A 26,188-nucleotide genomic window follows, 5' to 3' on the forward strand; every position below is an offset into this window, starting at 1 on the left:
ACATCATCGTCTCAAAGCAGCTTCATGCACAGATGTCTGAACAATGGAGGGGACGCTGTCATTTCCGCCACTTGCTCCTTGAAAATTCATCATATTTAGCAGGGTGGTGGCTATGTAAGTGTAATGAAAGTCCATGTTTCCTGCCTGGAGGAGCTCTGTGTGTGTAAATTGGTGTGAACGCTTGAGCTTGGGCTCTTCTAGTTCAGAAGTAAAGTTACGTGTTTTCTCTAATTTCCAACTGATGTTATACTTAGATGGCACTGTGTGAGCCTACACCAAAGACTGTATTTTCTTTGCTTTTTTACAAAAACAGTTTCAAAAGTCTGAACCAATTTGCATGTCTGTTCAGATGCCTGTAGCATTCACATTTTACTAATACATTCTGCTTTTGATTCAAGTAAGAGTAAGGATTCAATGAAGAAATAATTATGTGATCATCCAGCTGTTTACTAATGCTTTTCACTTCACCTGTTAGAGATGCTTGATTATTAAATAAAGATTTTAAAAAAGGGGTAAAGAAAACAGATTGTTTCCAGCAGGTGGTGGAAAATGAAGAGAATGCAAAGAGTGAGAGTGAATCCATAAGGAAAGCCTAGATTTTTTTTTTAATCAGTCTGAATTTAACAACTATGTTGAAATGATGGTGGGACTTACACTTCAGTTGTCTAGCTGCCTTTGAAAACAGGTAAATAATAGGTCTCATTTTTAAGTGCTTTAGTGAGCATGCCCCTCAGTTTCTGTGCCTTTTAAAACTTGAGGGTCAGATCTTTGTGCAGAGGACTACGGGTATATGAATAAAGTTGCCTTTTATATACAAACATCTGGCTTGTCCAGGTGTGCAGTTTGCAATTTTGCATGCAGCACTAGACTTGATGACTTGAGAATTTATCTCCAGATGTCTTATTGTGACTTTTTCTTGCCTACTGATACACAGAGGTGCCATAAAACTTTTAGACAGTGTTGCATGCGATAATGCTAAACATATAATAATGTCTAAAATTAAAATGTCTTTACTAGAAATGTTAATGTTTACATTTTTAAAAAGGTGGATTTCTTCCTGTGTTAACTATGCTGGCACTGCAAACTGACTATATACGGTCAAGTGTGTGTATTTAACAGTGTATACCATTATACTGCTTGGACCACTGTAAGATTCAGTACAATGTCATATCTGATTTGGTTTTCTGTAGCATATATCAAAACACATGCCAGCTGAAAGTGCCTTTTAATTGTTTCAGGTTTTTTCCTGCTTATGTTTGTAACTTTTAATATAGATACATGTATTCCTAGATCTCTGACTACTCACTGGGATCATGTATTTCAAAGTGTACTGGGTTATTTGAATGTCATTTGAGAACTTAAAAAGACTTCTGCAATATTGATATCTGTTTTTCTCAGGTAACTGACTTGCCACAATATATTTTTATCAGAGTAGTCCAGTTGTGCATTTGTCTGGTCAATGTTTCCCACTTCCCTTTTATTGAAAAGGAATGAGAAGTCTGTAAGAGAAATTCAAGGCTGTCTCATCCCTCTAGCTTGGTTTCTGCAGTTGCTTAGATTAACTGTTTTAGTTGATATTCTTTCTAAGGAGGTCGGGCTTTTGTTCACAACCTCTTGATCTTTGAAGGAAGATTATGATGCTTGTTGCCTGGTAAGTTTTATTTAACTCAGCTTTTGGTGTGGTGATGTAAATCTCAATTTACAGTTGTTTCCAGTCTAAGGTTGACTTTCACTGTGCTTATTTTGGTATGTTTAGGGTAAGAGTTCTGGCACAAATTCCAGCTCACTTTTCATTAAGAAAAAGTTGTGACAATTTTTTTAAAAATAAATAAAATATAACTATACTACTAGCTGGAGTAACTAGTGTATGTCTCTGTGTGTGTGTGTAAACTCAGCCTTGAATATTTTGATGTCTGTTGGTAGCTGCTCCTTCACCCTAGAAGATAGAAATGGGTTTCTAGAGTATCTGGTTTGCTGGGATAATATATTGCTGACTGTGCATTGTCCTTTTTCTCACACAGACAGTGATATGCTATTAATTGCCTTTTTTACAATGCATGTGTTTAGATCATTGGGGAGAAGGGTTGTAAAATATTTGAAGCTTTCATATAAAAATAAATAGTTCAGTGGCTTCTCAGTAGGGTCATGATGTTTGTTATTTATTCATGCCTGACTGACGTATATAATTGAATTCCAAATCAATTTCTTTTCAGGGATAATAGCATAAAAGTGTATTTTATGGTTAGTGCTTCAGCCCAGAAGAGACCCTTATGAAAATGTGTGAAGCACTTTTTTGTTCTAAATTAAAGCGCATGGAATCAGTACGTACTGACGGCTTTCTTGGTTTATTTTTTTATTTATTTTGAGGCAAGCTTAATGCACATAGAAAGTGATGTTTGAAATCCTCACTACTGAGGATCCCAGTAGTTGCTGGGTATGGATCCTAGGCTGAATTAGCCAGATCTACTCTTGGAAGGTATAGGAAACTCAGCAAGGTTTGGCCAGTCCGTAGGCCCTCTCCAAAATTGCCACTTAATATGAATATAAATAAAAGTAGTTATCATTTGGATCTTCACTGAGATTGCGCCATCCTGGAGTAGTTCCCACGCAGTGGTCTTTATCTAAAAATAACATTTCTAACTGTGGTTAACCATTAATTGAAAGGTGGGCGTCCATAGGAGGACAGCAGTGCAGAAACTCCTGGCCCGAATGTAATTTGCTTTTGAAGAGCAAAAAGAAGTGGAGGGTCTTGTTCCCCAGTGCTGAAAAGATGCTTCTTGGCTTGAATCTGCGAGGCCTGGACAATCTCGATCTTTCAAAATACTAATTGCTTTATTTTTAAGCATGTATATGAATAGTCTAGTCCAATTTCCAGATAAATCAAGAGCCAAGCTACTAGTCTTTAGATTAGAGATAAATTTGTAGAGCACCTGTAAGAAATTAAAAAGTCATTTTTGTTGTTGTTGACACCAGACTAGTACTGAGAGTTCATCTCCTTGACCCTAGGGGGGAAAAAAAGTCCTGTTACTCTGAAGAAACTATCCTGGGATACCTGTGAGTGTGACAGAGCATACATTTAAGTCTGTGAATGCTGTTGGTGGGCAGGGAGGAAGCAAAATGCTGAATAACGTGCACATTTTCACCAGCCAGCGCCTAACTGTGGGCTGCAGTGCACACAAAGATGGGAGCAAATCAGTCCCCCCAAAAAGTCTGAAGCTAGAAACTAAAAAAAAAAAAAAAAAAATTTGAAGGAATCATTCCTTTAGTATAAATGGCTGGTTTATACATAATTGGTTTATCTTTCATAAAGTATAGCTCCTCAGCTTCCCAGCAATTAAGTAATCATGGGTTACCTAATTTTCTTTGAAACTGAGGGATTATGCTGTGGAAAACTGATCCAGCCTGGAGGAAAGGACAGCTCTTTTACAGGGACTTAGAAACTTCTGGCATGTTGTTCCATCAACATAAATGAAGCATGGCAAATTGTTTCAATTAGCAACACTCCTAAATATATAAAAGGTGGGGGTTTTTTGCGGTTTGGGCTGCATCCATCTCTTGTATTAAAGAATTGCTACACTGCTGCATACAAGTCAGACTTTACGCTTCTGGACAAGATGAATCTTCAAAAATTGGAGGAACTGCTTTGTTTCTTGCTCTCTGTGTGTGTATTTTATATATAGATATGTGTATTTATCCTGGTACAACTGCTACAGTCGCTCATGGCTGTAGAAAGGGTGCCGTGATGCAGCCTGCCCAAGACGCTGTAACGAAGCAATAGTCCATCAGCATGTAGCACCTTTTTAGAGGTGAGGCTAGAGAAATGGCCTCGCTTTCTGAAGGGTGTTTTCCCAGAAGAAGGTGGAGGGGGAAAAACTCTGGGGGTATCCTGTCATCTTTGCAGCAAAACTATTATATTTTTTTCTAACTGGAAATTATTTGATTTCAGAAAGTATTATTTAGAAGAAACAATGTTCCATGTAAAGTATGTGCTCCTCTTTTTTTTTTTAATATATATATATATTTATTTCATTGACCACCCGAGAGGGTGGTCAAGCATTGGAACAGGCTGCCCAAGGCGGTGGTGGAGTCACCATCTCTGGAAGCGTTCAAAAAACGTGTGGATGTGGCGCTTCCGGACATGGTTTAGGGGACATGGTGGCACTGGATTAATGGTTGGACTTGATGATCTTGAAGGTCTTTTCCAACCTTAGTGATTCTGTGATTTTGTGATTGTCGGCATAAAGCTGAACGTTGGTATTGGTCACCACGGCGAATGTCTGCCCTACACACACGGGTGCAAATCTGTGCTGAAGGGAATGGTGGTTGCTGGAGGGATGGAGGAGAGTGCCAGGTGCCTCTCCTCCCATCAGGGGAGAGAAACAGTAGAAGGGAGCGCGGGAGGGAGAAAGTTTGCTGTGTGGGACTGATTTTCAAGGGAGCTGAGCTCTAGCCAGCAAAAGGCATTTACAGGCCTCCTGGATGTATTTAATTTCTTCTGGAGGCTTTTTGTTCTGAGGTGGGTTTTTTTCCTATTTTTTTTTTCTTTTCTTTTTTCAAATGTAGGAAATGAGGGCAAGCTTGTGAAAGGTGCAGAAAGAGTTTCAGGGTACATCAGGGTGCCTGCAGCAGCTTCGACCTACCTGCTGTTGTTCCCAGCAAGGGTTAAATATGAGTGTTTTACCGCAGTACTTGCACAGTCACAGCCCTTCCACCAGAAAAAAAAAAAAAAGAGAAAGCCCTGCTTGGCTGAATGACACAGAGTTGCTTGACTTTGAAACCGATTTCTCCCTGAGGGACGCGGGGCTAGTGACTTCTTCCCCCCCCCCCCCCCCCCGCCTTCAGAAATGCAGAAGATTTAAGTGGCCTTAAGTTCCCTGGTAGCGGGGGGTGTTGGAACTCTCCCACAGGCTTCTTCCCACTCAGATGGACCCTTTTCCCCAACATTTACTGAAGGCTTTCGGAGCGACAGGTCTTCATTTCTGGGCGTTCCTTGAGGCCATCGCTGGTGCCTGCTGAGGCCAGAAAGGCTGCGTCCTCCAGTGGGGTGGTCTGGGTGAATACTGGGAGAGGTGAGGGATGCTTCCATTTCAGGGGGTACCTCCTCAAATGGCACGGGGACAGGTCTGGGTGTTCCTCTTTTTCAGGAGCCCTGGGCATGGTTTTGCCTGGAAGGTGGTATTAGGATGTCCTGAACCTTTGCTGCTTGCCCTGTGGGAAAAGTATCCCTGCCTTTGACCTTTGTTTTGAGGGTTTAAAAAGTGACAGACAGAGCCCATACAGACAGGTTCCTCCCTACAGGACATTAACCACGGCAAGGCATCGGTTGAGTGCGGGTGTGCAAATCTAGTCTTCCGCTCAGGGCCTGACAGGAGATCCAGCGCTTGGTCTCAGGAGCATGGACTGCAGGCTCCCGAGCCCAACTGTTTGAGCATCTGCTTCAAATTCATCATCGGAAATGCTTTTTACTTAAAAGTTCTTTTTTGGTTTTGTTTTTTGTTTTGTTTGGGGTTTTTTTTAATTGAAAGAGAAGCAAATTAACGGTGCTTTGCTCCTCTCAAAATGCTACTTTTATTTAATTGCTGGGTTCTGGAAAAGGTAACCCGAAAACAAATTTGCATAGATGTTCTGTAACATATGGCTAACCACAAAGGCGAAAATGACTGCTCTACGGCTTAAGCTGCTGAGTAGAACTTTCTTCATGCTAAACTCTATCTGCATTCTGGGGCGTAACTGCACAAAGATTTCGCCTTCGAAGACCTGCATATCCACTGGTGCCTTCTCAGGCAGTAGAAGCTATCAGCTGTGCTACTTAAAAAAGTAACGTGACTTCTGACGTCTTCAAACGTGAGGGCTTTAAAGATAAATGCTTTAATAAATGTTTTTGTATAAGAATAATCATCTTGGTAAGATGCAAATCCAAATGCTTGAATCTTTATAGATTTCACGTTTCCACACTAAATGAAAACTGTTCTACTTTCTGCCAAATCAAACCTGTTTAGATACTTGGTAATTACTTTCACAGCTTAATGCTTTACCCATTCAAAAGCTTGAAAATCTTCATATATTTTCCCTTCATTTGTTTCCTCAAGTTCATGAGAGTTTATTTAATAAGTGGAGTTTATTTTATTTATTTACAGAGTTTATTTAATAAACCCTAAAAAGTAAGCAAAGGCATAATGAAATCTTCTAGTATGATTGTTTGGTGAACATTTTATGGCTTAGTCTTTGAGAGCAATTAAAAAAAAAAAGACAGCAAGCCATTAGCTCCTCCTCTCTAATTTTTTTATCTTTGGGTTGATGGAGAAAAAGTTTCTAAATATCTTAAACCAGCGTAGCAAAGCATATGGGTTCATGCATATGTCTAATATCCCAGAAGACAATTTAATATTTTTCCTTGCTAGTTAAGCATCTGAGGAAACTGGGCAATTTATGATATACTTGTGTGTTCTGACATTTGATTTTTGGGTGATCAGTTCCACATATCCAACTTCTACGTGTTCTCCTCAGGTTTTTGTGGCCACCCGTCTGGGTTAAAGGACGAGATACAGCTTCAGCTGAACAGAGATGCTGGATTTCTGTGATAATGATTCACAATACTACTTGAGGGACATGAGTCTTAAGGAATCTGTGCCCAGCATATAGCTGGGAAGGCAGTACTGCTGGAAGACAACTCAACCTGGAGAGGTTGAACTATGTGTCAACAAAGTTGCTTCATGCACCACTGAAAAGTGGATTTTTGTCATCACCCCACGTTTCTTTTCCTCCTGTCAAATGTTCATGTCTTGTCGTCTTTTCTGCTCACGCTCCCAGTCAGCCAAATTCAAGACAGACTTCTCTAGAAACCACTTCTTTTGTGAATGTTCTCTATGAGATTTACACCCAGCAGCCAATGCTGGGGTGAAATACTATCAACCTCTGTCTACAACATATTTCTTATTCTAGCCACACCTGGACCTGCTGGGATTACAGCAAAGCTGCTGGGTGAGGTTGGCTACAGCAAGGTCCCCAGGTTTTGCTGCCGGAAAGCTGCTTCACTGAATGAAGTGGCAGTACTTGAAGTAATTGTTTACATTGAAGTAATTGTTTACATCTCAAATAGCTGGAGAAGTACTGGGAAAAACATTGACATATATAAGAAAAAACTTAAATTACTCTGAAAACTATTGCTTCCTTTGACATGAATGACATCTCGTATGAGTAATACCTAGTTAGACACCAAATTAGATGGAAGTGTGCAGAACAATAAGCCAGGTCCACAAACGGTGCAACGAATCATGTTGCTACCAACAACTGTTTTCAAGATACAAATTCTGTAATTGCTTCGCTAACATTTACCATAGTAAAAATGTCTCCACCAATTCACACTTTGCTTTAGATGATGCAATGGTGATGACTCAGTGGCTTTCTGTCACCAAGGAACGAAACAGAGGAGCCGTTCCCCTTCCCGCTACCTTGAAGTAGAAAAAGATGATGTGAATAATGCATCCCTTCACTCTTGAAGGCTCAGGTACCAATTTTAACTTTTCCTGTATGTTTTCTTTTGGGGTAATTTCACCTCATTCTGGTATTTCTTACTGTTAACAATTAATCATGTATACCAAACTTTGCGTTGCCTCACGTCATCATTGTGAGGACGCAGACGCAAGAGGAAGATCCCATTTGCTGTGGCAGGAGCTGTGAGTGAAGCTTTCTCCATTCCTGGAAAAATCACAACTACCTCTTTCCTGCTGACGTCCCGGAGCTGCAGCAGATAGGCAAGCTGTGCTGGGCTTTTGGGGATGACCAGGACCAAGTGTGCCACCCCTGGGTGTTCCCAAGTCAGCAGTTGGTTTTGGTGGTGTTAGTTGAAGTTAGACTGTTGGAACGCTTCTGACTGTTGAGTCGCTGCTCCTAGCCGTGACAGTTAAATTACTATTCTGTGGTAACCTTTGCTGGCGGAATATCTTTAGATAACTTTATACAACAGTAAGAACATGAGATATTACCTTTGTCAACATTGATAGTGGACCGTTAGTTACGATAGTGGATCCTAACCCACTCTTTGGGTTTTGGCCAAGAAACTGGTCACATCTAGGTCACAGCCGGGGAAAGCGAGGGAGGGAGGAGGAGCTCTCCTGCACGGTGGGAGGGCGCGTTTCTGCCTGGGTGCTTAAATTTCATCCTTTTCTGCAGAGCTACTGCTGTAATAGCATTTGCTGCGGTTAGTGCTGCTGTTACGCTTGCAGTAAATGTACTAGCATGAAATTACTGGTACAGCTAATGCATGATGGAAGATGCATCATGCAATGGAAGAAGGGCGTGGAACCAAGGTTTCCAGGTGACCTTAATTTTCACATTTTCCTGATTTTTTGTTTTAAGGTCCAGGGCTTTACAGCCTTAATGTGTCTTATTTTGTGTGTGTGTGTTGGCTTTCATTGTGCAGAATTCAAACCTGAAGTTCCATAAATGCAATGTCCGTAATACTCAGGTGCCTTCTGCATCATGGTCACAGCACTAACACAGATGCCTCTGGGCACATGTGGCACCTGGCTACCGGGTGCCCAGGAGCCCTGCCTTGACCCAGCCTGTGCTTCCAAACCGGGTCCAGCCTGGGTGCCTTTCGCGATGAACAAAATAGCACCAGTGTCTCTGGGACGTGACTGTGGCAAAGGGCTGAAACACCGATGTTGTGACCTGCTAGTCTTTTAAATTTTTCCTTTTCTTTGACAAAGCTGGATTTTCCCTGCAGCCCTGCTAAGAGCAGCTGGCGAGCGAGTTGATGGGAGCTTGTACATGAGATGGGCAGGAGGTGATTTGTTGATGGTATGTTGAGTTGATGATTGGACTTGATGATCTTAAAGGTCTTTTCCAACCTTAATGATTCTGTGAGAGAGGCTGGCTGCTGCGGTCCCTGCCTGTTTTCTCTGCCTGGGGAGGCTTGAACTTAACTAAGAGCTTGGTTCCTGAACCAAGTGAAACAAGGATCTAAAACAATTATAAAATCAATTTCTCAATATATATATACTTTTTGGAAGGTTATTGATTACATGATCAGTTTAACTTTTATATAGATTTCTTTAGCCTGATAACTGTGTGATTATGTTTAACGGCCTACTCTCTCACAGTCCTTAGGCTGTATTTGCCTCAATGCTAACATCGTAACTATGTGTGAACAGTTAATCACGACTAAAGCAGGCCTCATGAAAATTAAAACAAAGAAGAGTTAAGAGCAAGGACTGAGAGATTAAAGAGAACGGAGAAGATATCTTAACCTTGAGCGTAGGGACAGACTGGCAGGAATGCTCTAACAAGCATGGTAAGAAGGAACAGCCTGGCGGGACAACAGAAGGGGCGAACATCCAAGGAAAAGAAATTATCCCCAAGAGACCCGTGACCATACGAGGGAAAAAGGAGCAGGGGGCTGATCCCCAAACGACCACCCATGACCACCCGAGACCCCCGCGCATGCGTAGTGTACTTTTGCAACGCCAGCATTATGCAAATGTAGTAGATAAGCAAGGAGGCGGTGTGAATATTCATGTCTTTAAGGTATATAAAGGATAAACTTTTGTTTCAGCGCACGCACGTTAGGAGGAGATATCCCCCATGCGTCCAGCACTGCAGTAAAGATGTCTGCTTAACAGCACTTTGATGTTATTGAGTTTAAATTTCTTTAACTGTTTTGAATCACAAGCATGGCTGGGCGCTCCAGGCATGTGTAATTCCTTGTTACTCCTGTTAGCTGAAATCCCAGCGCTGCACTTAAGCACGTCAACACGACACTAAATGCCCCGGCTTGCTCCGTGCTGTGGGGATGCCGTTGAGGACGTAGTGGGATAGCTGCAAAATACGACGCGTGCAGGTAAGCTCTGACAAGCTGCAGTTCCCGTGGGTGGATAACTGATACGCAGAGTGGGGAACTGGCAGGTTAGGTGGTGTTTTTTCTTTAAGAGACCATTTTTATGCAACTTCAAGTCCCTGTGTCTGGAACAACCAACTTTAATCTCCAAGGAGTGTGAATGCAGGGCATTGGGAAAGGGGGAGGAAAGGAGGAAAGAAGCGGTGTCCTTGGCCCCGTGGCTGGCAGGCAGCTCTGCTTCAGACCTTCGTATGATCTACAGCAAGACAGCTGCCACCTTGGTGTCCTTCTCCCGTGAGGGAAGGAGGCAGGTTGGCTTCTCAGTTTTCCTGTGCCTTGTGGCCATCTGTCTGCTCCAGGGATTTCGGCAGCGACCAGCTTGCTTCAACTGATAAAGGAAGAAGCCGAATGATAGATGTCCCAGGAGGGCCTGGCACCTTATGGACACCTCCCTTGTTCATCCCAAAGTATGAGGGGAGCAAGAAAACTATCTTGCCCCAATACAGCTGGTTCCTGAGACTTTTTTTTTTTAATTTATTTTCTGTGGATCTCCAGGGTCCTCCAGGCTCCCTGGTTAGCACATGAATCAAAGGTTGAATCTTTGCTTTTGGATACAGGAACTGCTCATTGCAGTTTGGCCTCCAGGGCTGTCTGCTGTCTTTTTAATGCACATTTATCACCTGATAAAAGCCATGAGGTGGTTTTATATCTGGCTGTGGACACTACCTACCTCTGCAGTTCCAGCAGGCTTAAAAATAGGCTACTCATATAGGCTGGCATAACAATTCCCGTGAATGTTTAAAAGAAGGAAAAATTCTCAGTAATGATTATTTTTGTCTGGTTTCAAGCTCCTCATGTTTTATATGTAAGGTGTTTTTTTCCCTAGTACCATGCTTTTAGGTTTGCTTATCTTTCTCCAGTGATACGCTACAATTACTCACTGTGTTTGCATCCCTTTTTGATGCATACATTTTATTTTAGGAGTAAAAAGCACTGTTTGTTGTCCTGCTTCATTTTTCAAAGCAAGTTCAGTTTCTAGGCTGTCTAGAAAACTCTCAATCACTTGCTGTAGGTATATAGCACCCCACCCACACAGCTCCTTCCAAGTCCTTGCTCTTCAATGGAGCCAATTGTTTAACCATGTTTATAACCAGTGCTTTTTCTGGAGTGTTTCCTAAAAGTTGACTGTTTGAAGGTCTACCCGCTTGAGGGTTTGGCTTTCTGCTCTGACATATTATAGAACAAAATGCAAGAGCCAGCCTCTGTGGATGGAGTTGCAGCACTTCTGTGCTGGTGCACGGGGGAGGTGGGACCTGTGGCATCGCCCATCTCCAAGGGTTTGGATCCCCCCATGTCAGTGTGGCTCAGTGCTCAGGGGTTTGGGTTTGGATCCAAGGCTTCCCAGTGATGGAGCAGTGTCCACATTGCACATGAACCTGGAGGAAAGCATTGGAACAGGCTGCCCAGGGAAGTGGTGGAGTCACCATCACTGGAGATGTTAAAAAACCATGTAGATGTGGCACTTCGGGACATGGTTTAGTGGGCATGGTGGTGTTGAGTTGACGGCTGGACTTGGTCTTAGAGGTCTTTTCCAACTTTAATAATTCTGTGATTCTATGGTTCTAGGAAATTTGAGCTGCCCATGGACCGTCTTGCTCTAATAGCAAAGTAAATCTGTCACTGTGGCTGAGCTGATTCACAACTGCATCTACCCATTTGTGAATTATGTGTTTGGACTCATCATCTAATATAAAAATACATTTCATTTGCTTTTTGGTGCTTTTTTTTGGTGGAGTTTTTTTCAGTTTCAACTGAGTAGCTATATGAAGTTTCAGCTCTTGTCTTCTGATCACACTTGGCAGAGCAGCAAGACCTAGCATCTAGAGCTAGGTCTATATCTTTCAACATTACAGTGTAGAAATCACATCCCACAAGAGATTATTTTATCATCAGCTTTGTTGATAACCTTTCTCTCTAGGGAGACTTTTACATGACAGCTCATCCATCAGATGTCCGAGGTCATCAGTCTCCCCCTCAAATGGCTATTTTTCTCCTGTGACTGTAGCAGAGGAACCAGTTATGTAGGTAGGATCACTTGCTCAGTGTCTGTGGGTGCACAGACAGCTGATGCTGGCAGGGACCTCTGGAGGTCACCTCATTCCACCTCTTGCTCAGAGGAAGGTCCCCCCAAGCAGGTTGTCCAGGGCTGTGTCCAGTCAGGTTTTGAGTATCTATCTCCACAGCCTCCCTGGGCAACCTGTGCCAGGATCTAACCACTCTCACAGAGAAAAGCAGAATTTCCTGTATTTCAGTTTGTGCTCATGGCTCTGTCTTCTCCATCCACCCCCATCAGGCATTTAAACACAGGGGTAAGACCCCCTGAACCTTCTCTTCTGCAGGCTGAGCAGTCTCAGCTCTCACTCTCTCCTCACACAAGAGCTGCCCCGAGCCCTTCATCATTATTGTGGCCCTTCACTGAGCTCACTCCAGTAAGTCCATATCCCCCATCTACCGGGGAGCCCAAAACTGTTCCTGGCACTACAGATGTGGCCTCACCACTCCTGGGAAACACAGAAATGGGGTACAATATTGAATGCCAGAGACCTTGCTTTTGGGATCCCTGTCAATGGCTGTGATTGACAGAAATAAGAAATTACTGTTACCGGCAGTGGGAAGCTAATCTGGCCCTGGGGCATTTCTGCAAAGCAGTAGGTGGTGTAGGTTTTATTTCCCCCCTTGCATTTTCTGTTATAAGATGTAGAGCTTCCCAAACCGTGTTTTCTAAACATAGCTTCTTGAGACGTGCTCTTTGTCGCCAGCCTGCAAGGCTGGCAAGCGGCTTGTGTGCTTTGTTCCCTTCAGCGGGCTCAGGGCTGGCTTTCTAACGGGGCTGAAGGGGGGTGGCGGGGAGGTGATGCAGCCACTGGCCCCTTTGCATAGGGCTGGACGGGGCGGTGAGGCTGCTGGGTGTGAGGCACGGCTAAGGCGTTTGTGATTTTGGTTTTTGCCGTATTTGCAACAGTCCCCAGCTGTTACCTTTGGACTCCCTCTGGGTACTTCTGTACTGGAGATAAAGGGGATAAAATACTATTTTTTTGTTTTGTACACCATAGCCTGATATTCTCTTATCCCCTGCTTTATCTTCTACCCACAAGGAGATTATTTTTATGCTCTCCATCAGTGTAATGACCCCCAAATATTTTATATTTATGCTCCCAGTGGTCATCTGGCTTACCCTTGTTTGCTGATCCTCACAAATCTGTGTTTATTCCCTGCCTGTGGCAGCTTCTGAGCTGGCGAAATGTAACTTTAATTTAGTTTTTTTATTTTATTTGCAAAAGGAGAGACTGAGAGGTCAGGTACTGAAGTGGGGTTCAGCGCTTACGTAGGAGAGGGACCAAACAGCAGAGCCTGTAGGAATAACAAGGCTCAGTGGTGCAGGGGTAGAAGTGCTCCTTCCCTTTTGAGGGGAGACCTGGTGGTCTCATCCCACAGCCAGAGGTGGGAAGTGCCTGCCCCTTACAGCAGGCAGGAGCAGAGGTGTTTGGGGCTGTTCCTTGCTAAAGATGATGGGGAGAGGGCCCACCTGATGTAGTGAGAGACTTGGGTCTGAGTAAGCCCCAGGCTGAGTGGGCAGGCACAAGGAGCAGAGGCGTGGGGTACAAGGAGCAGAGGTGTGGGGTTGGGTTGCTTGCTCTGAGTGCGAATATTTGCCCTCTCTCTGCTTGGGGTCCTTTTTCCATGCCACCAAACTCTCTTGATCCACATTCACCTGGGACTGCCAAGGCCTGAGTCCCACAAAAGTGTTCAAGGCTCAAAACAAAGTTTTGGCTCATGACTCCCAAATTCTTACCCACCTTTGCCTACCTGGCCCTTTAACTGACAGCAGCCAAAAGCGAGCTGGCTGCTGGCCGGGGCACTGGTGCGTGTGGATAGTGTGCTGTTCCGGCCCTTGCTGGGAGGATACTCTGGAAAGGTATTACCTGGTTTATGGTCAACCATTTTACTTTTAACCATTTGGTCCTTGGTGAACTGGGGTCAGGGCAATCAGTTGGGTAAATTAGTGCAGCTCTGCTGAAGTCAGCTGTGGACGCCGTAGTGCTGAGGTAACACTTTTTCTGTGGGCTCACCCAGTAACTTTTCGTTTGTTTATATAAATATATGCACATTTCGTGCTTCATCTTTCCTCGGCTGTGTTACAGAGCTGAGCAGTGCCATCCGTGGCACAAGATCTTACACAACGTCTCCTATTTTAATAGCACGAGGTTCATTTGAGATTGCAGGCGTCACAAGACGTCGGTTCAGACATGATCACTTTCACATTTCTTTTTCTTGGGGAAGAGTTGAGGTTTCTTTCGATTAGTCTGCATGCCTTTGATTGAATCTGTACTTTGTGGACAGCAGATGTTGCTCTCTGGCTTGAAGGCCAAAAAGATTTGATGGAAGATCAAAAAAGTGATGCTGGTCCCAGCCCCCAGCAGATGAACCACATCTGCTCTGGGCAGGTCCCATTAGGCCCCTCTGGAATGGAGGCAGCCAGTGTCCCCCGTTCAACCCCTCCACCCCGGCATTCACTGTGAGCACAAAACACGGGGCTGGCCACAAGCAAACAAACAGAGAGTGCTGTGGTAAGCAAGGATGAGGAATCTTCTAGAATTTCTTTTTTTTTTCTGGCTTTTAAAAGAAAATTTGTAGTTCATAATGTACATTAAGAAGAAGCATATTGAATAATATTTAACTCATAAATGCAACCCTGAAACTGCAAGGTCAGTTTTGGCCTCCTGGGTCCAACAACTACGGCAGGAGCAAAGCCATCCTTCCCTGTGCTCCTCCCAGCTTCAGAAGAGCAAAACATCTATGAAGGATGGTGCTGGCAGGCATGTAGCTCTGTGAAAATAGACAGCAAGAGAGATACAAGCAAGAAATCTGCTGGGAGCAACTTGTTATTCTCTAGATTTTGACAGATTGGCTCTTTAGTGTCCTCTCTGGGAATATCCTTTGGCATCCGCCTCCACGGCCGTTTTTCAGATTCGCACTCCATGCAGAGATGGTCCAACTACAGCACTCACATCTTCCCCCAAAGCTCAGTATCACCAAGGACCATGGCTTTCACATTGCCCCTCTTTAATTCCTGGGCTCCCATAAAAGCCCTCTGTTTGTTTCTCTGACCGCACATTTGTGTTTTAAGACCTTGTGGTTTATGACCAGTCAGGATCAAAGCCAGCAACGCTTCCAGCTTTGCTGTTTTGCATTCATGCGTATCTCAAAACATTGAGGGATCGTCTGCCAAGGGAACTAGAGGGTTTATACTGAGACAAGCTGGCTCGTAGGGTGTAACCATGACCTACAGCAAAGAGCCTTGGAAACCTTCAAGATCAGGGTCCAGAGTAAAGCTCAGCGAAGGGCTGTCCCCTTGTGCAAGAGAGACCTAATTTCACATGCAGTTCTGCAGCAGTTGAAACCTCCCAGACTGGTGTGGAGCACTGTCTTTTTCATGTATGGTCTTCCCTCCTTCGCAGGACGCTGAGGAGGAGGAGGAGGGAGAAGTTGTCACTACCTCGGTGGGAGAAGGAGAGGGATGTTCAGTGCCGCTTGCAGCTCTGCTGGTTGCGGAGGAGGTGGGGGGCAGCCTGGGAAGTGCTGGCTCCACGCTGGGACCTGAGGTGCCAGTTCCCCTGGCACCACTACTGTTACTGCTGCCAAACGGGGATGAGGGAAGGACCTTTCTTTTGGGTTGGCTCGTGTTTCAGAGTGAAATTTCCCAGCAGCAAGAGGAGGAAAGGAAGAAAATCTTATTTTCCTATAAAAGGATTCTCTGCCTGTATCCCGCGCGTGGCACGTGACTGGGATGATAACAGGGCAGGGGGGAAATCCTATAAGCCATATCACAGGGTGGGAGGCTCTCACCTTCTGCTTTTCGCCTCTGCCTTTGATTATTTCCAACCCTCTGACAGATCCCTGGAGCTGCTCTGAAGAGGAATACAAGAAGAAAGCACTCCAATCACATTGACGCAAGTCCATTCTTTCAGCAAGCTATATATGTATTTTTATTTTATAGTCATTTGAACAGCAGAGAGTTTGGCAATAAGTGACAGCCTCGGAAGTGTGCGCTCTGCATTTGTGTGTCTATGTGTTTCGATCCCTCCAGCTTGGCTCCCACTCGACGTCTTGGAAGACCCACCAGCGTGCTGTTTTTAAACACAGCAGCAACTTGAAAGACCTTTCCCCTGGGCTCCCCAAGAGCATCATGTCTTGACACCCCCAACCTGGCAGCACAGGGGATGTGATCCAAACTGGGGGGGGTTATTACCAAGCACTGGACTGCAAAGAACCGCTGATACCTTTCAGGCAACAGCCAGCAAAGCTTCGTTAACCTGTCGGGGTGGCCTGCACTTCTTTCCCATCATTGCTGTTTATTTCAGTTTATTTTTTCTCTTTAACCCTTTTCTCAGAAAAAATTTACTGAGGTCAGACCTTCAGCTGGCCATGACTTTATTGGCACAAACAGTACTCGGCAGATTTATGTTTGCTGAGGACTGTGCCCGGACCAACAAAGAATGGATTATTTCAGATGGGTTTCCATCACTTAAACAAGTCTAATGATTCCTAAAGTTGCTCAAGTGAGTTGTCCTGGGTTTTGTTTTCAATACACAGTTGTGTATGGCAGCATATTCCCTAATAGCATTACGTATCTGTTATTTATGTAATACTTTCATCTTATATTTCCAAGAACGCATTTGACTGACTGTGCTGCAAGTCATCACTGCTTCTCCCATGATGCTGGAGCATAAATAAAGCTTCCAAAGGGATTTTTTTAAAGCTCTGGCAGTGGGTCTCGCTCTCTCACTGAAATCAGTGAAACGGGCTTCTGGTGGCGAGAAAAGGACCAACAAAGTGGGCAATGCTTCCGGAAAGGACACTTGCCTTCTCAATAAGTCAACCCAAGCCTGTTACTTGCCGATTCATTCACACACATAACTGGACTAGTTGGACAACCTGTTGAGCAGCTGGTACTCAGCCAATAAAGCCCAATTGTATCTTTCATGGCAAAGCAGGCGTAACCCCCTCTGCTTGCCGAGACGGGACCTCGATCCCCAGGAGCCTGAATCAGGGCACTGTGAGGAACAAGGAGCTCACACAGATCCCTGCCAGGGCTTATGGGGAAGCAAAACAGGAGAAGAAAGCAGGAACTAGCTATGCTGGTGTCCCAACAGAGCTCAGCAAGATGGGAAAGGATATTGCAGAACAACAGCCCCGGGCAGTCGAGGTGGCTGTTGGCCAGGCTGGACTGCTGTGCTAGTTCTTTGCTGAAACAACCAAGCCATCCCAATAAATTCCCTGTGTAAAAAAATATATCTATAAATCATGCCTTAGTAAGAACAATGCAGCTGCTAACAGGGCTGGATGTGGCCAAACGAAATGCTCTAACGCCCTCTAATCCGACACCGAGCCGCGACGACTCTTTTGGCAAAGAGTGACTCTACTTTGAACACGTGCGCGTGTACGTGCATACATACATGTACACGTACACATACCTATAGCTTTATAACCCTGCTGCCAAGGGGGAAGACCCGGGTTGCGGGCAGGCAGGGGGGAGCCCCTGCCGCTACACGATCATGAACTGGCAGACGTAGGGCAGCTGGTCCCTGCACCTCTTGTCAAACCACTTGCCGACGGCCGCCCCCGACAAAGCTGCGCAGTTTTCCAGCTTGCCGCCGTCGGGCTGGGTGGTGATTTCAGTCTCCCAGTTCTTGTAGCGGATGGGGCCACCCGTCATGTCAACCCACTTGCCTTCCGCTGCCATGTCATTGAGGCCCAGCCAGATCTCTGCCTCGGAGCCGATGCTCTTGCGCATATAGTCGTAGAGCGCATCGTTCTCCTCCCCGCTCTGCGGGGTGCTGAGTGTGCCGCCCTGCGAGATGCAGTTTTCGCTGGCCTCGTGGTACGTCTTGGTCTCCGAAAATGCAAGAAAGCATTTTAGGTGAATTTTGGTGCCTTTCAGACAAACTGAGAGGTTACCACACGAACAGAACAAAAAGACAGAAAGGGAACTCCTTTTAAAAACGGTGCCCAGGAACAGGCAGCAAACGCAGTGGCCAAATTACAAACTTCATTTCTTAGGCTGCACAGCAACCATGCCGTCCTCAGCAGCACGGGAGTCCCAGGGGCCCTCTCCCTCCCACGCAGGGCGCTGCCACGGAGATGTGCCCTCCCCATCTGCAAACCATTGGGAAAAAACGGACCTCGGGGTGCCCCAGGCACCCTGCTGGGCTCTGCCGCTGCCGGAGTGGAGGCACAGCACGGTCCTCCTGCCCCTTCCCCCGGCCTCGCTCTTCCCCGGCTGCTGCCACGCTTTCTCTGAGGATTTTTTAGAGGCAAGGTTCGTTGTGGGCGCTGCTGGGGTGTTGGAGTGTTTTGGAAAAAAGTCTGCAATTTCAACTCAATCATCTTCATTATGCAAGCATGAGAAAAAATGTCTTTTTTAATAGGCTTTGATCAGACGTGTTGTCCTTGCATAGCTTAAGGCCTTCAGAGGAAATTTCTACTTGACTCTGACTTTATTGTTAAGAATAGCAATTTGGGTTTTTTTAAGCTCTAAACTCTGAGAGTGTGGGGTACTCTAGCCAAACAATAATTAATCAGAGCCATGCATTAATATCCAAACTAATGAATGTGAGCCTAGATCTAAAGCCTTGATTTTGTTTGTGTTCCTTTTCTTTTAAGGAGAAAATTTTCCTTAACTTGTGTTTTCATCTCATTCCTGTTTCATGTTCTGCAAATCTCTCTCCTATCGATGTCGGTGGAGTTCACACAGAATAACTGTGAAGCATGGCAGGAAGATGGACATGAACACATACCTCTGTATGCGTTCAGTGAAGCATGGTGGGACTGGCCTCCAGGAGGTTCCCTGGGCAGTACCGTGGTAGGTGTAAGAGACCAGGTCACCATTTCACTGTGTTTCAGACAAAAGGGGAATCTACACTTGACTAAGTACAGACTAATCCATTACCCATCCTTCTAACTGATAAAGAAGAACGAACATCTGGGTTAGTGTCGTAGAAATATGCATAGCTTTACTAATGGGAAGCTCTAGCACATAAAGAGCGTGGCCAACATGCTGCGCAACTCATGTCATTAACTGCCTGAGGAGTTTCATCTGCCTGGAGGAATTGCAGCGAGACCATATTTTGCTTTGATCTCTCAACCTCTCTCCCCATGATGGACTCCCTGTCGTGGGGCACTTGGGTATCTCTTGTCAAAATGCATGGAGCAACTGTAGCTGCTTTATAAGCAGCTCCTCTCTCAAAGCAAAAGCCATGCCTTCTCCAGCGAGTCCTTTACCTGTCTGGAGTGCTTGCTTCTCCTTCAGTAGAGCAACCTCCTGAGAGATGTTGTCAATCATGGCCTTCAGGTCTTCGATCATTTTGAGGCTTACACCATCTGTTGGAGAAACCAAGGGAGAAGCATAAACATCAGCTGCGTCCTCCAGGGAGGCAGCCAAAGCTCTTCCTTATCATCAAAACTCCCCATTTCTCTGCCCTCAAAGACAAACAGAAGGGATCTGCAAACACCTGTCCCTTTGCACATCCATCACAGTGAGCATTTGCTCGCTAGCCTGGTTCCACCATCGACCCAGTTTTCCCAGTTTGGGTTTTGGGGCTTTGCACCCCATGGGGCTTCGCACCCCATGGGGCTTTGTGGGGCAGGTGTCTCCCCTTGGGCTGCTGCTGCAGTGCTGGGGTGGGAGTCAAGCACATGAGCGTTGCAAGGTGCAGGCTCGTCTCTGGAGCCCCTGCGTAGGGCACTTGCCTGGGGTGGAGCTGCACTTGGTGGGTCAAGTTCCCGAGGGCAGGAGGGCATCATCTGATGCTGCCCCACCTGAGCAGGAGTCCTGACACACACGAGCATTTTGTGGGGAACTTCAAGCTGCTGATGGATATGATTTATTTTTTTCAATTCCTCAAAAACACGCCCGGCCTGTCTCTATTCACAGCACACCCTCCTGGCTTCCCTTAAACACCCTAACACATGATTTTCTCTGTATGCCCTCCTTGCTGTGCCCCCGCGTTAGTCAGCTCTCATGGGTGCATTGGCAGGAAAGTGCTTTGCTCATCGGGCCAGTGCTCAGCAGGAAGGGGCTGGACAGGCTGCAGTACCTCCACTGCATCTGCCTCTTCACACCAGCCACCCCATCCCTCAGCCCACCAGCCATGCCATCCCTCAGGCCATCACAGCTGCCTGTGTCCCACCTCTGTCTTCAGCATCCCTGGTGTAGGCACCCAAAAACTTGCCAGAGCTACTCCTGCTGCGAGAAGACGCCTCCTTGACTGGGGAGCTGGTTGCAGCCTGCTACTAAAGCCTTGCTTGGTGTCTTGCTCCTGCAACGGCTCCAGCCAGCTATTAATAAGTACTTGGATTTTTCCGGTCTAGGAGCACAAGGACTGTCATGCCTTGGAGGTGGTGGGAGATCGGACATCGAGGCATTTGTGTTCATTACGTTATCTCTGCTGCTCCTATTGCTTTACCTTGCCTGGTGTAAGCATCTGGTAGTCCTCATGGGGTGAAAGGAAAGGGTCAAGGAGGCGGGGAGCTGAGGCAGCAAGCCAGGCAAGTGGGGAAGCAGCTTGGATGTTGACCAGAAACACCAGCCCAAAGATTACATGGTACCATGAATATGAAAAGCCAGACACATCAGGAGGAGGGCATTAAGCTGCTTTACTCATTGCTCAATTAACTTTAATGGGTTCACTTAACACTGAGGGATAGTTATTATTTTGCTGCCTTTGATGAAAACACTTTGTGGGAAACAGCTAATTAATGTCTTTTTTTTTTTTCCATGCAAGCCTGTCTTACAGCAGAACAAATATCACTTATGTTTAAGTAACACCCAAGAGCCACGGCAGGACACTGCCAACGAGTATTGCTGGGGCAGCTCCTTACATTGCTCCAGCCGGGTTTGCTGGTGGTTTCCCATCTAGAGGGTCCCTGCCACGCAAAGTGACATGTCTCCTTGATACCTACCTAAGTGCCCTGTCTCTTTCACCACCTCGTTTCCAAATCCTGGGCTGCAAGATGTTCCTACAGCAGCAGGTTCACCAGGACATCCGGGGGAGAACTGGGAGTGGTTAATTTGCCCTTCAGCTGCAAAGTGAGTACGGTGGCTACGTCAACAGACATCGAGTTTTCTATTTCATTGCCAGAGGCTTGTGTCTCTGCGCTGTCATTTCCTCAAGGCTTGTCTCCTGAAGCCCATGACCAAGGCTATCATAGCCCGGGCTTTGCTGCAACTGCAGCCAGCGTGGGAGGTGCCAGTGCTGCCCGTGGATGCTGGAGCGGGTCCTCGTGCGGCTAACCGTGAGCAGCAGGATTAAGCGTGGGCAGAGGTGAGATGACAAGGAGACTCGCAGAAGGACGTGGGTCGCAAGAGTCTGCTGGTTTGAAAGCCTGGCCAGTAACATAGGTGATGCTGCAAATGGGAGATCTCGCCCGGTTTTCCATGTTCTAATTATATGCTGAATAACAAACAAATCCCTCTATACTTGATTTTGATTATTCAACTATCCCTGTATGAAATTTGGACCTATATGTGGGTTGCTTAGCTTTGCCTGGGCAGGCATCATCTGGTTTATTCCCATCTGAACAGATTTCTGTCCCCCAGCGGGGCGAGCATCGCTCTGGTTTGCAATGTCCGTCATCAAACCACCCCAGCCATCAGGATTTCTGCTGACACCAAGCATTTCCACAAACGTTCCAGCCCAAAAAGTCAGGTCCCACATTGCAGTCTGTCCCTGGATCAGAGGAGGAGGCTGAACACACCCACACTGGGTTCATATCAGTGTAAGTGTTCACGGACATTTTCAGGTTAGAGCACCCAGACAACAAGATTATACCGAAATTTTGGGCAGCATCAAGAGCGGAGCCCAAATCAGTCCCTATACACCGATTTAAGCATCCGGACTCTGATTTCTGTCTCCAATTACCTTAAAAATACATGTAAGAACTACACAAAGATGGTCCCTCCCATGCCCCCAGCACCCCACCATGGCTGTGACCAAGGGGAGCCCCCCCAGGGCCGGCAGGTCCCCAGCCTGCACCCCCAAGCTGGGGGTGCCACTGCCCGTCTCCCCTGGGCACCCTTCTGGGCGAGACCCCTGGGGTTGCCGGAGGAGGGAAAATGGCGCCTGCCCCCCAAGATGTCGGGGTTCAGGGAGAGTTTGCTGAACTGCTGCATCTGGAAAAATCACTGGGGAGCACTTGGAGGGGGGAAAAAACCCAACAGCAGGCAAAGTGAATGTGCTGTCTCAGCATTTTCTAAATGGAATGGTTTGGCTTTTTCATGTTGAAACAGCACCATTTTTGTTCTGAAGCAGATCCAAATGTAAGCAATAATTAAAAAAAAAAAAGGAAGAAAAAACAGAACAAAGGAAAAAACAAAAGAAAAGTAAAAAAAGAGGAAAAGCTTGGCTCAAATAATCTTTTTCTTTTCTAACATTTGTGGTTTGGCTGTGCAGATTAAAAAAAAAAAAAACAAAAAACCATAAATCCAGCCAAACACCCCAACCCTCCAGTGGCTTCACCTCAGCCAACCCTCCCCGGAGAAGGGCAGGGAGTGAGCTGGGATGGGGGTGCTGAGGGCCAGGGATGAGGATGGGGACGGGATGGGGCAGGCAGGCTTGGACGTGGCGTGGGGCTGGGGGCAAAGAGGAGCCTCATGGGGGATTTTTAGTGCTTTCCTCCCTCTTTCCCCACCCCCTGGCATTAGTAAAAATCAGAAAAATGTTAACCAAGAAATGCTGGAAGTTTCCAGTAAAGGCAGGGCAGCTGACCCACCGTGCGGCTGGATGCAGCTGGCCAAAAAATGCCAAGTTGTTGGGGTTTTTTTCCGTTTTCCCCACAGAAAAGTTGACCTGTGCTTTGACAAGGAACTTCCAAGCTCTCAGTAAAGATTGCCACCAGCTGTTCCAGATGGCTTGATTTTCACGACATCCCCTTCAAATGTTTTTAAATCAGAGCCCGATTTTCCTGTCAAAAAGGTGATTTTTCTCCCACCTTCTTGTCACTAATTGGTTACAAACAGCAGCTGCAGTGATACGGAGAGAAAAATAAGATTTCTGTAAGAAATGTCTCTCGCTCCTGGTACCTCCAGTGAGTGCAATGCATATATGTGCCCTATATGAGCTCAAGGGGGTATTTTTGTCCTCTGGAAAACAGCCATGGACTAGCAATGAGGAATAAGCAGCTACGCTGTGATTTCATAGAAAGACCTAATGGGAGAAAAAGGAAAAATTCCTCAAGGATGGGATCTGATGAAAATAGCCACCGGGTGAGCATAGAGAGCAGCCCGGCCAAGCAAATTCCTGGGATACTTCTTCCTCACTCCTGAGGTTTTGTTCCAAGCAGGAAAGCGCCCGCCAGAAGCCGTCCAAGCCCGAGCTGCACACATCAGACAGGCAGGCTCACACGCTGCTGGGCTGCAACGCAAGCCGCTTCCTTATCTGCCTTCTCCTATAGCTAATGTGCATGGAGGTGGAAGGAGAAAGGATGCGACAGTAACAAAAAAGGGGAAGGGGGGAAAAAAAGCAAAAAACACCAGGAAAAAGAAAACTTGAGCATCCTTTTGAGTGCATTGTCCTCTGGTAAGCCTGAGTAGTCGGAGCTCATGTACAGCTTGACATACAGCTGCGGCAAGTGTTTTAAAATGAAGATCTATGTTGATATTTAATAGATTGTATGTTATCTGCCTACTCTTGTCTCCAGATCTACAACAGTTGTCTGTCATCTGCCACTTACTAGCTTCTGAAAAATGAATGAGGAGAGGTGGGGGGTCATAGAAACGGAGATTTTAGCAAAGGAAAAGTTCGGGACAAGCCTCAGAGATAACATGGAAAATGCGCTGCCCTCTGAAATTCGGACCAAGCTATCCCACGGAATTTATTCCAGGTAGGAACCCACAAAAACCACTTCAATATCCTCACTATTTTATAGAAGAGCTACCCAATCATTCCCCCGGTGAGGGGGGAGGAAGATACTGTATTAGGTTTTTAGATGCTTTTAAAAAAGTTTCATTAAAGAACCGTATAAATGCCCAAACGACCAGACTAATTGCATCCCCCCAAGGTTTCCTTGCAAGGAAGGTGCCGCCGCTCCTTACCTTTCTTGGAAGCCACCGGCTTTTGCCGGGCTTTGGCGTTTTGCTGGCCGGAGGAGACCTGGGCGAGGGAGAGGAGGCAGAGGATCAGGCAGGCTCCCCGGAGTGCCATGCCGCTGCCGTCTGGTGCCAAGCAGAGGTTGGAGCGGCTCCGCGCTGCCCTCAGACAGCCGCCGTAACACCGGCTTGAGTCAGAAATGGCTGTCCCAGAAAGCCGCCCGCTGAGCCCCGGCCAGAGGCAGCCTCTCAGGCAGCTCCGGCCAAGGCTGAAAACATCCCAGCGGGTTTGTGTTTCTTAGCACACTGCTTGTTTTTGCTTTAAAAAAAAAAAAAAGGGGGGGGGGAGGAATGTACTGCAAGCCTGCTCGGCTAAACATAAGGAAATGCTGTGAATATGGCTGGAACGGTTACCTATGGCTTTTAGGAAAATGCCACGAGTTTGATCTCGTGCGTCAGCGACGGCAACAACGTGAGGTGTGAAACGGCGTTTGGGTGGCCGAGGGAATGGCGAGGGGCCGGCCTGGCCAGGCAGCCCCTGCCTGCGAGGGACGCCGCGAGCACTGATGGAGGCAGCGGGTGGGGGGACCGAGCGCCCCCGTCCCCGCTGTGGCGTGACGCAAGGCCCTGCATGGAGCCTTCTGGTTTATCCCCACTGCAAGGGGCCGCTGTGCCCCCCCAGCCTGGCGCAGCCGCAACGGGGCAGAGGGCTTCCCCCCCCCGCCCGGGGGTAGCCCTCGCGCTAAGTGCAGGACACCTCTCGGATGGGGCTGTCCTGCCATCGTTGCTTCTCCATGAGAGACGAGACTGGTGCCTCATGCCCACCCCTTCCCGGCTCTGCAGAGGGTCCCCTCTGGAGGGTGACCCTTGCTGTGGGGACGCCCGCTGCCCTGCTGGGCCGGGTGGCGGGGGCCGGGCAGCGCTGCCTGCTGTGGGCCGAGCCGTCCCACGAGAGCTGGCCGCTTTCTCCCCTCTGGCACGGCGGCAATTTCTTGCTTGCCCTTAAGACAGCCACAGTTCGAGGGCAGCTTCCAATGCAAAAGGTTTGGACATCTATTTTGGAGAACCCCCCCTCCAAAAGGGGGGATGCCGTGCATTGCGGCCCTGTTGTGCCTGTGGCTGTGCCTTTGCGCTCTCCCAGCTCCCGAATTTAACGTTGCAGGGTAAGGCTTCGGTCTGGGCCCACGCAGGGCGGCTTGGCGGCACTCCCCCTCGGCCGTGGGACCTGCCTGGGGCTGGGGGCAGCGGGGGCTGACCTGGTGTTTGCCCTCCTTTTCCTTGCATCGACGGCTGGGGACGGAGGGCGGCTCCCAGCCCTGGGCTCAAATTGCCGGTTCTGGGGCAGTTCCAGCAGAAATCACTCTCCTCGTGGAGATTCCCATGCTCGGGGGTGAGGACAGCTGCGTTGGCCATACTGTCCCTTGACACTACGGCAATTTTGGAAGGACAGGGGTGGTCAGTGCTGTGGGGCTGCCTGGCAGCAGCATCACACTGAGACCTCGGACGTGCCAGGTGGCACCTTCCAGGGCAGCGAGCCTCCTGCGGTGGCAAACATCCCCATCACCGGAGCACGTGGTGGCTTCGTGTGCTTTTTGTTTTCCAAAACCACTTTTGGTTCTGTACGATAGGAAACCAAACAACAGCTCCAGAGTTTTAACCAAACCAGAGGGCTGCTCATCATGTTGCTCTTTAACCCCTTCCATTGCATTGGCTGGGACCTGGAGGTGTTTCGGCTCTGCCTCACCCCACCGGGCAGTGGGAAGGGGAGATCTCAGCCTCTACACCTTTGCCTCAAAAGTGATCTGAAAAGGGACTGTGTTTCGGCAGGCCTGGGCAAAAGCATGGATGAAGAAAGTGGGGAAGACGTTTCACCTGCTACTGCAGATGTCCCACTAAAAGGAAGGCTGCTCCATCTCCACACCAAGTGCACTGCATCTGCCTGGTGCTGGACTACTTCCCTTCCTCCTCTGGCGGTACTCACACCTTTGACAGTCAAAATCTCAGGTGCACTTTGCCATTAGGAAACCTGGCACGTGCCAGGGTCGATAATCCAAAGTATCTCATGGCCTGTTGTCAAAGCCCTGAGACACTGCATGAGGCACGGCAGCTCTGAAAAGCTGGTTGATGCTTCATACCACCAGGTGGCCAAAAATACTTAGAAATTTGGGTCTTCACGCAGTTTGGGGAACATTCGGGCTTCTAAA

The 26,188-nt window shown here is 47.0% G+C and overlaps 1 protein-coding gene across 1 annotated transcript; it reads right to left on the reverse strand.

Annotated features, from left to right (window-relative positions):
• Positions 1-17,444: 17,444 nt before the first annotated feature.
• Positions 17,445-24,099, reverse strand: CLEC3B (C-type lectin domain family 3 member B; the record flags this gene model as incomplete). Its single annotated transcript, XM_081996798.1, has 3 exons — positions 17,445-17,845; positions 19,181-19,279; positions 23,991-24,099. 3 exons carry the CDS (start codon positions 24,097-24,099, stop codon positions 17,445-17,447), a joined length of 609 nt encoding a protein of 202 aa, XP_081852924.1.
• Between the last annotated feature and the right edge of the window lie 2,089 nt (positions 24,100-26,188).

The sequence above is a fragment of the Phaethon aethereus genome, assembly GCF_964289735.1.
Source record: "Phaethon aethereus genome assembly, chromosome: 2".
In the NCBI taxonomy this organism is placed as follows: domain Eukaryota; kingdom Metazoa; phylum Chordata; class Aves; order Phaethontiformes; family Phaethontidae; genus Phaethon; species Phaethon aethereus.